The sequence below is a fragment of the Cyprinodon variegatus genome, unplaced genomic scaffold (assembly GCF_000732505.1).
Source record: "Cyprinodon variegatus isolate N-32 unplaced genomic scaffold, C_variegatus-1.0 Scaffold229, whole genome shotgun sequence".
In the NCBI taxonomy this organism is placed as follows: domain Eukaryota; kingdom Metazoa; phylum Chordata; class Actinopteri; order Cyprinodontiformes; family Cyprinodontidae; genus Cyprinodon; species Cyprinodon variegatus.
Genome location: NW_015150682.1, coordinates 596984 through 614694, shown reverse-complemented (window position 1 = coordinate 614694; position 17711 = coordinate 596984). Strand labels below are relative to the sequence as shown.

Genomic DNA, 17711 nt, shown 5'->3' with positions numbered 1-17711 from the left:
ATATCAAGAGCCTGTTTAGAGCTGCAGGGAGTGAAGGTTTCAGTAAAGAATAAAAAACTGGGTAAAGAAAACGGAAATTAAAGTAGTGTCACAGGGATTAAAAAGCTTCTTAGCATAAAGACAAAAGCACACACACACCCTGTGGTCCTTTGCGTCACCTACCTGACACACCTTTTGGTTGAGGGAACACACTTAGGGAAAATAATTTACGAGATGATTAAAGTTTAGTGAAAAGAAAGAACGTTGGGACAAGTTGTAAAATAAGTGGAATGCCTCTAAGGCCAGAAATGATGGCTCATTGTCACACCTGGAGAGTGGTGATGAAACGTGTGAGAGCGCATGTGTCAGGGTCTAAGGGATGCTCAGGGATTAAGGTTAAAGATTCGGGTTGAATGAAAATGCTGAGGAGTCGCTGTGTTCCCATGATGGCTCACCTCGAAGCCATGCTTCTCCGACGGCACCCACACCAGCCTCTTGGCCGCCCAGTCGGCCTGGCTGGCGGCAGAGAACATCGGGGAGTTGGCGGAGGGAGAGTTTGGGGTCACGCCCGACGACAGGAAGCGGGTGACATCGTTGGGGACGCCCCCCGTTGGCTTGGACATGGTACTGCTGGCACTGCGAAACAAAGGAGAAGTAAGATCATATATATATATATATATATATATATATATATATTTTGCTCAGTGGATAGTGAAAATGATGCTTTCACTTGTTGAGAGGTCATTCGCTTCAGCACCAGCGTGTGCAAAAGGAGCCTTGATGGCATGCAAGTAACATGCAGCCCATTTAAACCCGATTGGGCAGAGGATGGCCTAGATGGGAGATGTGGGAAGCGAAGAGGATAGAAGACAAACTGGAAGATTATGTGGATGAAGAGGAAAGGAGAGGAGAGGAGGGGAGGAAGGCTTGGAGAGACAGCGAGACACATCAATCCACAGAGCTCACTGACATGACAGGAGAGCTGGGGGAGGGATGGTTGGGGGAAAGTTCAAAACAAATCAAACTCCCAGTTTAAAGCTTTTCCTTCCACTACAACCCAATGAACCCAGTAGAGATAAAAAGAAACCTTAGAACGAAATGCAGGAAGGGTATAGGGAAGCAGCAGAACACTGAGTTGCCTTAGGGCCTGGTGGTGCAGTGAGAAAGGAGGTGACAGTTGCTAAAAGTGGTTACAGCTCCGACACCAGAAGTCAATCCAGAGTCAGACTGATGGCAGTCAAAAAAAAAAAAAAAAAAACACAACAGGATGTCAGGAATCTCTACCAACAGTAAATATGCAAATATTTCAAAAAGAGAAGGCTTCAGTTCCAAAAGCTGGGATCACAAAACAACTTTAGGATTTTTGGATTTTCTTGGGAAATTAAACAACAGAAATCACCATCATAAAGCAGCAGGACTTAAAAATATATAGCAGCAATTTATATGCTGTCAAACCAACTACCATTGTATCCCTATTTATTGACAAAGTATACTCATCCCCTGGCCTAAATCGCAAATTTTCTCCAGTTAGTTGTGTGGCTGCGAAGCTGAAATATTCAGGAGTCGTTGTTATAGGTCATTATGACAGATTAGTTACAAATAAGGGTCTGAATCCTTAAACTGTCTTAGAGAGCGGTTCATCTGGTTCAGCAAAATCTGCTCCACAAGGAATAAACTGTAAATATATGATCTTTACAAAAGGACAAGAGGTCTACATAAAAAGTCACCAGCAATGAGACAAACCTTAACGAAGATCCAACAGGCAGATTATAGTCCAGATTTGTACAGAATGTGCTAGCTAATACGGCATCTCAGTTCCTCTGCTGGTATGTCATCGGGCCTGATTCCTAAACCTCGGTCTGACTCTTTTCCGCTCTGTCTTTAGATTTCTGCTCCCAACCCTTACCTGTTACTCAGATTCACCGCTGGGCGTGGACACGCTCACAAAAGAGCTGGCACCACCCAAATACCAGCTATGGAAACTATGCAGCCCCAAAGTGGGATTATAACAAAACTCTCAGTATGTTAATGGGCTCTCTTATGATGTATTTCAAATATTATTATAACCTTTTAACACGATTACTAATAGAAACTCCTACTGAACAGTCCTACACTTCCTGCTGCCCACTGAAGGATGGTAGGGTTAAAAGGAGTGACTAAATCTTTCTTTGGTTACAAGAAAAAATATATATTTTTGCATAAAATAGTCAAATACAGTAAGGGAATAAATCTCTCATACCTCCAACTAAGATATTGCATTTTTTATTAAAACGTCTATTGATATATATTATACTGGACACATTTGTATAAGCAGCCAATTATGGGCAAAAAGGTCAGGAAAAGCCTCTTACATCTATTGTTTGCTCTAGTTTCCTCTTGTAACACCTCACTGACAGAAAAAGTAGCTAACTTTCAGTTTTCCTTCAGTAACTTTAACACAAAAGAGTCTTGTATACGTTTCGCTGACATCTGACATGCTGATTTTGATTTAAAACTATGTATTTCTATTACAAATAAAATTGAACAAAAATATGTGCTTAAAGTTGCAGCTTGACTTTGTTTTTATGAATTACAAAAATGTTCCCTTGAATGGATCAAAGCTCCATGTCCTTATTTTACCTTAGTTTTTTTAGACTAGAAGAATAGATCAAGGAATACACTTCTTCATATTTAGATCCTACTTTAATACTGCTAACGCATATGAAACAAAAAGCTAAATTTTCTGTATTATCTTTGTTAATCACTGATCAAAGGATAAAGCGAGCTAGTGTATCAGCTAGCTTTTTGCACTTGTATTACTCTAGAAAGAGAAAAACAATAGTATGGTATGATATTTGGTGCTCTTAACAAAAAAAACAACCCTAAATTTAGAATTCTTAGAGTCATATGTTTGTTTTAGTCAATCTATCAAAAAAAACAACCCTAAATTTAGAATTCTTAGAGTCATATGTTTGTTTTAGTCAATCTATCAAAATAATAAACCTAACTTTGACCGTAATAGTTCATTAGCTACATTCTAAGGAAATGTTGCTGCAGCAGTAAACAATAACAAATTAAATACCTTATTTCTTTATATAACTGTAGCATCTTGAACATGTCATGCTTTAGTTAAATAAAATAAATCGCATCATATTAGTTTACTTATTTTACTCATGGCTGGATAATACAATCAAGATAAAAATATCTGAAACAGAATTTTTTTCTGGAATAATAGTAGCACCACTTCAGTGGTGTCAAAAGTACACACATTTGATACTTAAGTAGAAGTATAGATACTGCAGTTTCAAACCACTCTGGTAAAAGTTGAAGTACAGTATCAACTTGACCTCTTTACTCAAGTTTCTCCAAACTGCTTAAAGAAGTATAAAGTAACCTTTAAAAAAGAAAAACAGCCAGATGCCACTATATGAATTGAAAGCTCAATTTTTTGAGATAGGGCCAAGGATGAGGGAGGTCTTGCTGGTCTCCACCTCCAGATACGCTCTCGCCTGTGTCCGACCTTTCAGACATTTCAACGTCTTTTTCTGAATCCCACATTGTAGCATGGCATAGACAATTCACGTTTGCAGTTTGAAGAACACCTGCTTGCTGCTGATGATTTCCTTTAGCTAACCAATGAGTGTTTGCGTTATATGACTCATCCAATTACACTAGTTTTCACTAGATGTGGATTGCACCAATCATCTGCATTGGATGGCGCACATGGCGTGAAATAAATATTTATAAACATAAAACAGCAGCCAAGAGTAACTAGTAACATTTGTTTTAAAAATGTAAGGAATAGAAAGTACAGATACTTGTGTGAAAATGTAATGAATAGAAGTCAGTAGTAGGAAGAAAAATAAGTAATGGAGTAAAGTACAGATACCTAAAAAGTATACTTGGTTACTTGACACCTCCGCACTACTTTAACTTATTTTTTTACTTCATCCTAGAAATTATTCAAGAGTAAAAAAAAATACTTACTTAATGTCTATAGTGGGTAGAGCAATCAGACATTTTACTCAAATAAAAATAGTGATACTCTTACAAGAACTTTAAATAGATAAAACTTAGACTTAGATTTTATTTGTCATTTTGTTTACACAAGTGTAAAACAAAAAGAAATTTCGTTTGGAAACAGCTCACTGGACAATTTCATCTTAGTAAAAATGACTTTAAATTTACAGCTCTAACTTTTTTTTTTCTTAAATATAATAAAAGCAGCTAGATTGTGCATATTGTGCATTTTAATTTTCCATTTTTCTGTGTACATTTTGTAGTAATCTTATTCAGACTATGTCATACAGTAAGAATTTCACACCAGCCCACACCTGTTAGAAACCTTATGATAAATCAATCAAACAAAGCCACCAGTGACATCATAATAGAAAAGGCACAGCCAAAATGAGTCACTGCATAAAAGCCAATGCTCTCCCAGCTTTATTGGCAATCACAGTGAAGGACTTTGCATTATCTGTCACATAGCTGCAATGTAGTATCATAGCCCTCATTAAAGGACAGAGAGACTGTCGCAGTACAGCATGGACTGAACAGCAAACTCCTGCAGCAGCTGGAGTTGCCAAAAAAACTGTCTGCTCTCCTCCATAGCAACACCCCAGACAATAACCCCTGAGTTTGAACTGAGGTCAGACACTGCAGGGGTCCACCTCCTCTCTCTGTTTCTCTCTTATAATTAATATATGGCTGGGGTGTATTTAAAAGGTGGCGGCGGTGCAGCTGGAAACGCCTTTTCTCCCCCCTGTCAGCTCTGATGAGGGTGGAAGTGCATCGCGGAGGATTTATTTTATATTTTCTTTTTAATCACTTAGAAAAAAGGTGACATCAAGAAGCCATCGGCTGTGATAATTACAGGGGCCCCGGGCTCCAGAGGCACAAAGATGCGGCGTGGACCCTAAAAATAACCAATATTCTGAAATGAAACACCAAACTAAGGCAGAGAACCACACCTTCGGAGGAAGACAGAGGTAGAAATGAATCAAATCATCAATTATCATCAATTATTTAACCTATATTTCATTAAGAAATAGCACCAATATATATATTCAGCCTATTTATAGGTCAGGCTGCCAAGATTAAGCGATGAGCGTTTATTTAATAATTAAAAAAAAGACATGACGCCTTCAGACGCCTTAATGTTTCATATTTGGGCTCTGAGCTCACATTTACCAACCAAGCGAGGTTAGCCAGCTCCACTGAAATATGAGACGTTTAAAAGGATATTACTCTGGCTACTTACACTTGGATTAGGCAAAGGTAATTAAATGTCTTACCTTCAGGTTCCGATGTGAGTAGTTGCTGCGGTGTGAGAAAACAGAGTGAGGCTGTTTGGTGGATATTTCCCTGCCTGGTAGGTGTGTAGCCTTACCGCATATGCGGTTTTTTTATCATCGCATTGCTCTGTGTGAGCGGAGCCGCACACTCTCCGCGGTGGAAATAAAGCAGAGAGCACTGAGGGCGACAACGACGGCTTCGCTTCAGAACAACTGCTTCCTGGTGGTGGACCAATTAGGTTTGAGGAAATGTGTTTGACAGAGAGAAGACACCAATGAAAACCTTTGGTCCGGCCGTAGACCGGCCTTATGAATGCGGCAGCAGCTTCCCGCCCTAAATTGGGCAGCTAACTAGAGTATTGACCAATCAGGTTGATGTTAACGGAGATTTCTCGACCGATAGCCAATAGTAAATTGAGTTTGGGCTGGCTGAATTTGATTGACGTATAGGTTAGCCAATCGGAGCAGTTTAGCAGGCGGAGCAGCAGGTGCCGTGCGGCGCTCTCGCGCTACGGAGGAAGGGATTTGCGCCCCTTTTGTTTACCATTCCTTGGTACAGAGGTCCGCATTTCACTGATCTGATCCTGGATCTGAATTTGAAATGTTCCCAAAGTAAAAACGATTGCGATTTTTTGTTTTGTTTTTGGTGTCTCGCCTCAGACACGTGATTCAGATCATCCTTGGAAATTTGGCTGGATCTGCCTTTCTGTAGTAACATGGTCCGAGACTGTTAGTAACCAGTTTAACTGATAATGAATTATAACAAAACAAAGTTTAAATTTTCCATATCTTTTGACAGGCAGTCTTTAGATTCAGAGGCACTTTTTTGAATATATATTCCTGAGATGAAATAGTCGCTTTGGAAATCTGCTGCAAATAAGACAATGAAAACCAATTAAACATTAAACTTCAGTTTATTTTTTGTTTCTTTTAAAATGTAGGAACATAGTTGGATATACATATACATCAAATATTTTAATTATTATCTTTTTTTACATAGATAACAAAACCAGGTCAAGTAACTATCCATACATTTTTAGTTAATTGACCTCTGATTTTGTTTAACTGTGTCAAGTATAAATAGCTACTGTACTTAAATAGCTTTATTTAGTATCTGTATTTTATTTGAGTAATTATTTTTCTTAGGACCTTTTTGCTTTTACTCACATTTGAACACAAATACCTGTACCGTCTACTTCTTACTTTCTCCAAACTGTCTTGTTCCTTCAAGACATACCGTAATGTAACAGCTGCAACAAAACAGAGCAAACCAAGGAGAGAATTTGCCCAGTTGGATAGTTAGTTTAATAGTAATTGTGCCAAGTAATACACAGCAGCACTCAATCTATTGCAAATGAAAGTCTGTAATATAAAATATACAAACAAAAAATAAAGGAAAACAACAGTACTGCAGTTGTAACAGTTTATTTATGTTCACAAGAACAGGTAGGTGTGCGCCTTGCTCAAAACCCATCTAAGATTACAATGTAAAATTGAACACTCTCATTCTTAAAATGGAAAAATGTCACTAAAGCTTTTGATTAATTCCTTTTTCTAATTCAGTTTTTAAAAGTACAGCATATAATTCAGTTTGACAGTCTTTTAAAATGCAATGTTCTTTATTGTTAGCTATAAACCATAAGCAAACACTGTGTCTTTGAAGTCCAAAAGATGCCCTTAAAGCGAGGGTGTTTTGTGCTCAAGTTACATTTAGTGGCGGTGGAGGCAGGATGAATGACATGAGCCACCGCTGAGACTATTAATAGTACTTGGAAGCAGTGAAGAAGAAAAGTACCATGGAAAAGCATTAGCATTTCTTCTAACAACCAAAATGTTAATAGATCATAACACAGTTCCTCCTGATGTTTCAAAGCTTCAAGTATGATTCTGTAAAACATATTGGGCCATTGCAGAGCTTGGTCTGTCATAAAGGCCTTCACAATTTACTGTTGTGCAAAACTCAAACAACAAAATTATAAGTTAAGCCTTGGATAGGAACATTTTGGTACCTCTTTATAGTTTGCTTCCTTTTGAACTGATTTACACTTCAAGCATTTAAACAACTTAAGCTGTGGGATTCACATTAAATCATACAAAAATAAAACACAAATATTCAAAGTGCTTTGTAAAATAACAAGAAAAGTGCACCTAATATAGTGTGCAGTTTAATAAGGGGGGAAAAAAGCTTCTTGTACATTCAGTAAGTGCTCATGGTGTAACCCCTTAGCTGCTGAATGGATTAGCAGTCATGCTGCACTCCATTTACCTCTGAAGTTGGGGCCTCGAATGACCCAACATCCAACTTTACTTGTACTCAGCAGTCAGAATTACAATGGTAGAAGTCAGAGATACCAACTACAAGACTCCCTTTAATCATAACCCTGACTTGAACAGTAAAATGTCATATTCAATATGGCTACTCAACATAAAGTGCAAATTGCTGGATTTGTTGTTATTAAACCAATAGCCCGCATAGTTTTATTAATATTATAAAAATAATATTTATGTTTTTTTATGTTTGAATAGATACAATGGAAAGAAATACAATATCATAATCAGCATAAAAGCATTAGAACAACTTATCTGGTTAACCATTTTAAATTAAACAAGCTTAGTTGAGGTGTTATGCAGTTCCCCATTCATAAATTCCAGTTTTAAGGAATGTGCAATGAGCCGAAGCTGAATAGTGTGTCAGTAACATTTCATAAAATGTTTCATAAAACATCAGCCTTTTCTACATTTCAACAATAAAGGAACATCCTTCCATTAAAGTGCTATATTCCGTTTTCTGGCCTTACTGGAGTCATAATGTGGCCATTAACTGGTCACCAGTCTGTGCAAGGGGCAACAGAGACACAAAGAAAACAGCTCACAATCAATCCTAGGGGCAAGACAGTGTAACCAAGTAACACAACATGCCTATTTTTGGACTGTGGAAGAGGCACAAGTGTGCAACGAGAGGCCCAACAAGATGCAAGCATGCTGCAATGTGGTATTGCTTACGATTCTTTGAACATGCAGCACAAAAGCATCATGATTCCAAAAAACTATTTTATACAGAACTATTTGAGGGACAAATTTAATAAGTAAGAAAACTTTTAGAAACGCAAACCGATTGTTTCTGCATTTATTTAACTTCAACGTGCATGCTTAGTAGCCATGTTAGAATAAGATTTTATGGATTGCTGAGAAATTTATGGATTACTAATTTACCGATCTATCGTCATGGGACTTTGCAGAAAATGGCTTTTGTCTTGCCTTGGAAATTGTATAATTAAACGAGGGCATATCATTTTCTGCATTTAGATCACATTGCAAGTGTGAAACAGCTCCCACCTGAAACTATGGTAAACCATTTTAAAGAAAATGTGCACAACAAGTTTATTCTTTTAAGCATAATGCAGGAATTAAAAATCAGTTAATTAAGGGCATGTCATTAATTCTGCTCTGTTCTCAAGGCACCGTGTTTTAACAGAGAAACCATCTTTACTGTGTTTAAAACAAAGTAATTTCGCAATTTAATAAGCTTTTAAGTTAGATTACATTAGATTTAAGTTTATTAATTATATCATTATTCATTAAATTAGATTAATATTCTACAATGGTGTTTTACTGTACTTGTGCAAATAGAAGACATTTTTTGTTTGTTTTTACAGATGCAGAAACAGAAGACCACCAAAGCCTTGCATCATTATAGAATCAGTCCAGGTTAGCTTAATCCCAGTTTTCTGAGTCTTAGGTCTGTGATGCATTTACAGTGTCAAATTCAGACTTGCCAGCAGGTGCTAAAACACTCCAAAATTATAATGCCTTCACGCATTTCACACATTTTCCTAATATAAAATACAACTACATAAAAAGATGCTTTTCATGACACAACATTAAATAGGATACTGAAGATATAAGTGCAAGAACAGTGCAATGGACAGCTGAAATAGTCAATGTCATCTCTATGGCTGCATATCCAAACCTTAGAATAGATTCTCCTTAAACAAAGAAGTATTTTAAACACAAAATGTATTAAATAACCAAAAAAAAGTCACATTATGAGAAAAAAAAAACATAAGTCAAAAAAGAGGAAAGCATGCGCTGAATTCAGAAAGAAGAATCTGCTGAAAACTGCTGCTAGTTTCCAACAGTTTCTTCTTATCATTATTTTGCAAAGAGGAGATCATTTTCAAATTCTCAAGCAACCATTTGCCAACAGTATTGAATGGGCATAACCAATACTTACCGTTAGAGATTACAATACTGAAGTGATAAGTCAGCATTGTTTTAAAAACACCTTCCTGAGTAACCACCATCATAATGCACAACAGTAACTTGAAGAGAAGTCCAACATTTCTCTATGTGTGCAGCAGGTGGAGCTGCTGCACATCCTTCTGTGGGGGTTGGAGTGAGATGAAGATGCTGTGGTAGTGATGGGCCAGATGTGAGACTTAGTGAACAAGTTTCAATGATTCTGAAAGACTGCCAGGGCCAATCAAACAACTCGGTCAGGGTTGGGACCAAACTCCCCGAACAACTATCTGACCTTTTCCTCTTTCAAGTGTTCAATCACCCCGGGCTTTCCTTGAAAATTCATAGATATTTGACTTGTACTTCACTCTTGATCTACCCAAATAAATCCTTTATGTTTTCTTGCTGTCCATTGAAGCTTTCGGTCTTTCTTACAACTTTATACTCCTACGCTTCAAAGGATGGTCTTCGGGTCGGTGTGGAGAAAGGCTCCTGCTCTCGATCTGGTTCCTCATCCAGGGAGGTGAGCTCCAGGGCAACTTCATTCTCATAACAAAAAGACAAGCTTGAGCTTCCAGTGTACCTCTGCTCGGCCAGCTCTCTAGCACTGCATGATGGCGTGTTTGGGATTTCATAGGTCCGATGGAAAAACGAATAGTCAACCTAAAAATAAGATTGTCTTTAGTTGAATTCAGCATAAAATTCCAAAAAAGAATATTTTAAAGCAAAACACAAGATAATGCAGGTGAGGCAATACGCCCCTTTCAATAATAAAACACCCCTTACAATAATCGGTTCCATTGTAGATGAGATGTGTGAAAAGCAATATTACTGCTATAGTATAATCAGCTACACCCTAGATGCTTAAAGTAGCCCTACTGCATATTCTCCTCTCAGCTGCTGTAAGGCTTTATAATCTTCACACAGGCACAATATGTAATATAATAGTGTGTTCTGATTATCTCATAAAGTTTTTATTAATTTAAAATACATTATTTTTTATGATTAGTTTATTTCTGTAATGTTTCAACTTATAAAGTTAGATGCCGAAGATCGGTGAAGGTAGATGATGAAGGAGAGGAAACAGAGAAGAACAATGGTGTTTGGAAATGGAAAAGAATGTGTCTCTGAAATAGAAGCCTTTTTGTTAATAAAGGTTGCCAATTAATAACGAGGGATGTGTGTTCTATGTTCTATGTAAGGGTGCCACATTTACAACCAAGCTTTTAGCTGCCGTGTTTAATCTGCTCAGTAGCACACAAATGCCTTTTTTGCTGTTTTACCTTCCATTTACCCATATTTACCTGCTCTATAAATGTTTTTTTTACATCCTCACTGTGATGTGCAGTTTTTTTTAAACATGATGTCTAAACGGTTTTATTGTTTTTCCTTTTATCTTGAAAATGTTTTAATTGAATCTAACTATTCAGTTTTAAGTAGCTATAGTGTTCTTGTTTATATTTGTTTTCCCTTTGCTGTGTAGTATATTCTTACCTTTTTAAAGGTTTGTAATTTTTCATGTTTAATAGTCTTGTGTCTACCTCTTTGGCTTATTGTCAAGTTGCTTTGTCACTGGCAATGTGTGTGCAATAATGGATAATTCTATTTTATTCCATTCTACTCTATCTTTTAACAATGTTTGGCACTAAAACCTATAATTGGAGTAAATGTATTATATTCAGATAAAATATCACAAAAGATTTTTACTAACCGCTAGTGCCAAAGTCATTGGTACTATGGCTTTACATACCTTGTAAAACAATTTTTTTTGTCATAAAGGCCTGTCCTTTGCTAAACAACTGTAAAAGGTTGGAGTGTACTGAGACGTGTATCTATAAGAATACCTTGTTGCGAAACTGCTTGGATGACATAAATAGTTGCTCATATATTTCTCTCTTAGTCTTAGAACAACAGGAGATGATTATTTTATTTTTGAATCAATTTGTGTCTTTTTTTAAGTATTCTTCTCCTGTTTAAAAAAAAAAAACTATGATGTTATACCTCAGAAAACTTCTCAATACCTTGTAAATAAGATAGAAATAACCTTGCACATTTTTCTACCAGGGATGCAGAAAATTGTGAGGAGCAACAATGAATCTCTCTTTGTTTGCTCTTTCTTACCTGGTAGCCGTTTTTCCTCTCAAATAGCACCGGTTCAAAACGGTGTCCCCAGAGTATTTCCGAAGCCAGATAGGAGCTGCGGCACTGTGTTGTCATCGATGTGGCCTCCACCATTCCCTCCAGTATGACCACCACCTCCAATTCAGAGTCACTCTTCAAGGTTTTTTTGTCTATCTCATAAAAAGGTGATTCTTCATTGATTTCGTGCACTATTGTCACAGGAGACACCAAAAAGATGCGATCGGTGCCAGTATCAAAACCCACGTTGATGTCTGCGTTGTCAAGGGGCAGGTACTCCCCTTCTTGTGTCATCCTTGGCTGGAAGCAGATAGAGAAAAATAGTACATACAGTAATGTACACAATGTACACATAAAGTACATACCTTTAACCCACAAGATCTTTACAATTCTTTAATATGACGCAAATTTTGTCATTTGCTAGAATGAGAAAAAAATTTTGTGTGTAAAAAGCCATGGACAGCCTTTTCTTTAATTTTCAAAGCCAATAACGGGATTTTTCAGACAAATCAAAGCTGTATTAGAATATGTCAAATACCCATATAGAAAAGGAGGTAATTAGCTCCTTTACTGCAGTGAAAAACTTGAAAGAAAATATGAGAAGAGATACACGGTGGGACTGTTTGCACTGTTGCCTTGCATCAAGAAAGTACGGGATTGACACCCATGGAGTTTGCATGTTCTTCCTGTGTATGATTGGGTTTTCTCCAGATACTCTGGCTTCCTCCCACAGACCAATAACATTACTGTTAGGTTAATTGGCTTCTTTAAATTGTCCTTTGGTGTGAGTGTATGTGCATGGTTGTATGTCTCCATGTTGCCCTGTGACAGAGTGGCGACCTGTCCAGGATGTACCCTGCCTCTCGCCCATAGACTGCCGGAGATAAGCATGGGCCCCACTGTCACAATGAGGGAAAAAGTTGGATAAGATGGATGGAAATATGGGGAACTGCCTAACTACAGGTAAAGTCAAAATATGTACTGGTCAGACACATTTGTTTTGTGCATCAATCATATATTTCCTCTTCATTCCTTCTTCCGTTTTTCTCAACATTTGAGTCAAATAAGCAAAATGAAACAGACATTTGACTGCAGAGCTTGTCAAAGTATTTTATCCTTTAATCTAGCACATGTGTTGCATTAGTTTGCATTGATGTTTTAGAAAAAAAAACTTGTATTTGCACTAGAAACTGTTTTTAAAGGAATAAGCTGCATGTTCAAGGAATAACCTTTTGACAACTAAATGTATTTAGTGGAGTTAAAACTTCAGGAAAAGTAGAGAATAGAGAGACTGAGTATTTTGGTGACCCAGTTGTTTGGAGAAATGAGACTGATACCCATGCCAAGGCTGATCAAAACTGGAGCAGACAGTAAATCTTCTCTATGCTGCAAGAACTCCTGGAGTCCGATTAAGCTAACCTGAATTTACCTCTTGTCATAGAAAACTCTATTAATAGAGAGAGGTGTTTTTTTTTGTTCTTTTTATCGTGCAGCCCTGATCCTTTCTGCCCTGCTTGGACCTTGATATGGGCCTTTTATCTAAGGAGATCAAATACTGACTGTGCTCCACAGATTTTGAATATATAGAGTGGACATACATGCAACCACTAAAAGCATTTATGATTGAAAAAAAGGAAAAGTAGTTTTAACTTTGACCCTTAATACAAGGTAATTTTGTATTTGTAGATACAAAACCAATATCCAACCCAGTTGTTCATAGCATGCATTCATGGGATACAGTGGGGAAATGGACTGATGAAGGACAATGGTTCTCAGGGAAAGAATTGCAGGCAAGTTAATCCATGATTAATCTTCCAAACCCCAGAGTAAAAAAAAAAAACTCTCATTAAGTGGGACTGGCAGAATACTAGCCAGATGGTCTGAGTCTCTCTCTCTCATTCCTCCTCACTCTCAGTTGCATCCTTAATTTATTTAACCAAAGTTTTATTAGCTCTACCTTTTTAATTTGGAACACTTTGTCAACCTGATGTTCAATTTTCAGGTTTTTTGTTGTGTTTATTTTAACACTGCTTACCTTCAGTAGTTGTGCTCTCACATGCGCCTCAACCAAGTGGCTCTTCCGTAGATTTCCCACCCTCCACATCATGCAGAGTTTTCCATCTCTTAGGGCCACCACAGCAGTGTCAGAGAACACCAGAGTCTCGTTGCGTTTCTTGGGCTTGGCAATCTTGGCCATGACTGCCCCGATGATGAAGGCGTCAATAATGCAGCCCACGATGCACTGCAAAACGACCGCCAGCACCGCCAGGGGACATTCTTCGGTCACGCTTCTGAATCCGTAACCGATGGATGTCTGCGTCTCCAAGGAGAACAGGAAGGCTGCCATGAAGCTATTTACTTGGAGGAAGCATGGCTCTTCTCCCCCAGTGTCTCTATCAGACTCTCCTCCAGACCCAGATTCTCCTGATCCAGGAGAAAAACCAGAACTGGGGGTAAGTTGAATGGAGAGGTCTCCATGCACAGAGGCAATGAGCCAGAAGGCAAAACCAAAGAGAAGCCAGGAAAGAATAAAGGAGAGCGTGAAGATGACCAGCATCCAGCGCCAGCGTATGTCTACACAGGTGGTGAAAAGGTCGCTGAGGTACCGCTGGCCCCTTTCACTCATGTTGACGAAGGTGACGTTGCAGCGTCCGTCCTTGCCCACAAAGCGTTGTCGGGGCCGGCGGTTTGAGCGCCTGCTGCGTTGCCGGCTGGTAGTGGAGGGGGAAGACAGGGAATCCTGGTCTGATGAAGAACATCCTTCCCCTCTCCCCCCTTCCCTACCTCCTTTGGTATTCCTTGGACCTGAGCATATTCCTCCTGCTCTCACTCTAACTTCTCCTCCAGCATCTCTCCCAGCTGGCTCATCAATAGCGCTCTGGTTCCATGCATTGTTAGTGTTGCTCTGAAGAGGAAGAGCTTTGCCATTTAGGGCATGGATTGGAGAGGAGCTGTTTAGGCCTCTGGACCCTGTTGGACTCTCTCCTGCCCTTGCACTTTGTGCTAGCCTCATGACCTCCTCCTCCTCCACTGGCCCATCCACCACAGCACTGAAGCGATGTTTAATACGTGCTGCTCCCATCCCCAGGTGTAAAATATCTTTGTTGTAGTGGACTGATGCAGTCAACAAATCTCTTCACGGTTTTACCAACAAAGTCCTTCAGTCTTTTTTTATAAAATCAGTTCACTGTAGGTCCAAACAAAGACTAATAGCCACAATAGGCTCTTGTTTTGTCATCCATGACCAACTGAGTATTTATTTGCTTAGTTATAAAAAAAAAAAAATGTCTGTTTTGTGATATCAGATATTTCATCGGAAATCCCACATTCTAAAGTTAGGTAATTTGAAGTGGTGGTTGACATAAGCAATACAAAGAGTTCATATTTCACAACTACGCCACATGCAAAAGCTCATTCAGGGATTTTTTGGGGCAGAACTGAGTTGAGCATGCAACACAAGAGCATGCAGGACGGTTATGCTTAGTTCAATTAAACAAAACAACGTCTTGAGGTCTTGAGCAGGCATCATTTGATGAGGAATATAAACCGAAACTGAACTGTAGTTGGATAATGCACATAGAAGCATCGTAAGATTATCCAGCTCTTAATGGCATACATTTCAGAGAAAGGCAAGTAAGTGCAAAGCAATGTCTAACTGACGTTTGTTGCAAACTACTAAGGAGATACCGACATGTAGAAAAGGAGAAGTAAAAAACATGCAAAATCTTACAATAAATGACCTTTCCAGATTCACATTCACATTGAATCAGCATGAGGCAAGAAAAGATATAATAAAATAAAAGTTTTGTTTTACAGTAAAATGTGTCATTGTTAAAAAAGTCATGAAAGCTAGACGTTTTTGCTAACTCAAACGTTTTTTTTTTTTTTTTTATTACTCCTCAACGGATCATGTAAATGCTTTAACTATTACACATTTACCTTCCAATAGGCTCCTGATCTGTTTGGTAGACATTCTGAAGTTCTTTAAGGTACTGGCTGTTGTATTGCAAGTATTAACTTTCAGGTTTTTGCTTTTAAAGAACACCTATAGGCGACGACACCGTAGAGCAGATGTACCTCATTACAAAACTGCATTATGGCCGTGACATCTCTTACACCCTGACAAAAGATAAGAGGGAAGAAATAAACAGGGAAATATTATTACTGAAATCTATCAATAGATAAACTAATAGTTTTTGGTAATACAGTTTGTAGGAAAAGACAGAGAAATTGCAAGATCGCTTGAATAAATACTTGAGCATAAAGCAATAATAAATTTATACAAATATTTATATATTTGTATACAACTGAAGCTGTGGTGCAAAAACACCAAGATGTTGGATTAGCTTGCTTAACCAGCTGATATAAAATTAAAAGCATTGGATAGAATTCCTCAGAAAAAATAACCAAATTTCACAAATGCAAAAACAAACAAAAAACAACAGGGTAGCAGGTAAAGATCATTGTGCAAATAAGGAATAAACACTTTAATAGAAAATAAAAACTAGGGGAATGGATTCTTCCTGAAGTGAGAAATTATATAAGGGTTCATCTTGGCTTGCGTGTTAACCTTGCTTTTTTATACATGATCAGTGAATGCAAAGAGTTTTCTTGAAGACGAAGGAAGGAAGAATCACTGGACAGTCTGCTGTTTGTCTCATTCCTTTTAATCAGATGCCAGAATCTATGCACTCTTCTGGTGTAGGTCTGGCGCTCCTAACATGCTGCCAATCTTGAAAATAAATTTAGACAAACAAATAATTGAGTAAAAATGTGAGAAAAGATCAGTTAAAATGATCTTTGCCAGAAAAAAAATGTTGAAACAAAATTTGCTAAACAGAAAGCAAAGTTCCCTCAGACATTTATTCTGTTAACATAGGTTGTTTTCAATAAGTTCTTTAGATTTTTGACATAATAAAATGCATAATAATATTAATCACATGGACGAAACTTACCAGTAGTCCATCACTGTTTTTTTTCACATTTGGTCCTTGGGTTTTTTTTTTTTTATTCAATAGAAAATCCTAACCTGATGAATCAGAATTTCTCAGATGGACTCAAAGACTGTAAAGAAAAAAAAGAAAGGTCAAAAACTCTCTGTTTATTTGTATTAATACATTTTCATGGGATTTCTGGTCAGAGACCAACACAAAGCAGACAGGGATATGTAGCCTCCAGATGTTTTACGAACAAAAATCTAAAAAGTTTCATCTGTTTGTTTTTAGATTTCATAAAATAACATTTCAATCTTCATAGTTTTGCTCTTATAGGGTTAAGCTGCTGGAGGACATAGGGGCCATTTTTCATCTCTCTGCTTCATCCTACTACAAGTTTGTTCACCTAACTTTATGTTCTCTCTACTTTTTCTCATCATAGCAGCTAAATCTGCCCTGGCACTCTGTGGAGGGAGGCAGTTTATGAAGAAGAAAACAGGGATTTTGAACATGATGAATGTTTGACAGACATGGTCAAATGATTTATTGGCAAAAGACTGAAATTGAGTTTCAGATTATCAATCTCTTTTGATTGATTATGGGGCAAATGAATGATGTTGATGTGTGTATGGTGATGTGTGGTGAATTAAAGTTGCACTCCTAACTTCTCTAATGCTCATAACAGGGTTGCTACTCCTCATATACTTAAATAAAACATAAGAATGCATTAAGTATGGTAAATATTGACCTGCACTAGCTTTGGCATGAAGAAGCACAGAATCATGTATTATTGGTGTGTCACAAATGAGAAACAGAAATATGGAAAATAAACACAGGAATTAGAAACATAAGAAGAAAAATGATTCTATGATTTTTTTTAACTACAGTGATCAACCAACTTGCAGAATACAATACCGTATATATAAAAAAAATTCATGTTTAATAGTGTCCTAATTAATTTACACCTTTTCATTATTTATTCATATTAATGGAATTTTAAAAATACATATTTTTTAAAATAAAAGCAAAAATGCTTTATAAAGTAAGACATTAAACAGTTATTTTACAAAGAGTTACATATGGTTTAGAAAAATGTGAATCCGTCTTCAAATTAAAACAATAAAGGAACTGCCAAATATTTCAAATA

General features: G+C 37.5%; 2 protein-coding genes across 10 annotated transcripts in view; both read right to left on the bottom strand.

Moving 5' to 3' along the window:
- Positions 1 to 5417, bottom strand: part of LOC107088806 (myosin-10-like) — a 40807-nt gene extending 35390 nt beyond the window's left edge. For 6 of the 9 annotated variants that reach the window (XM_015381210.1, XM_015381207.1, XM_015381208.1 and 3 more), the window contains exons 1-2: positions 5253 to 5417; positions 435 to 615 (exon numbers count right to left, since the gene is read on the bottom strand). In XM_015381210.1, coding sequence (XP_015236696.1) covers positions 435 to 602 — 168 coding nt within the window. In that variant the 5' untranslated portion in view covers positions 603 to 615; positions 5253 to 5417. Of the gene's footprint in view, positions 1 to 434; positions 616 to 1722; positions 1856 to 5252 lie in introns of those variants that run through there. The other 3 variants (XM_015381206.1, XM_015381212.1, XM_015381204.1) reach the window with 2 other exon arrangements.
- Positions 5418 to 9938: 4521 nt separating this feature from the next.
- Positions 9939 to 14712, bottom strand: LOC107088792 (inward rectifier potassium channel 2-like). Its single transcript, XM_015381178.1, has 3 exons — positions 13666 to 14712; positions 11613 to 11930; positions 9939 to 10154 (listed from the first exon to the last, which is right to left on the bottom strand). The coding sequence occupies exons 1-3, from the start codon at positions 14710 to 14712 to the stop codon at positions 9939 to 9941; spliced, it is 1581 nt and encodes a 526-aa protein (XP_015236664.1).
- Between the last annotated feature and the right edge of the window lie 2999 nt (positions 14713 to 17711).

Coding starts and splice junctions, on each gene's coding strand:
- LOC107088792 (XM_015381178.1), bottom strand. CDS start 14,712: ATGGGAGCAGCACGTATTAAACATCGCTTCAGTGCTGTGGTGGATGGG. Junction 11,931..13,665: donor TGAGAGCACAACTACTGAAG/GTAAGCAGTGTT, acceptor ATCTGCTTCCAG/CCAAGGATGACACAAGAAGG. Junction 10,155..11,612: donor AGAGGAAAAACGGCTACCAG/GTAAGAAAGAGC, acceptor TCTTATTTTTAG/GTTGACTATTCGTTTTTCCA.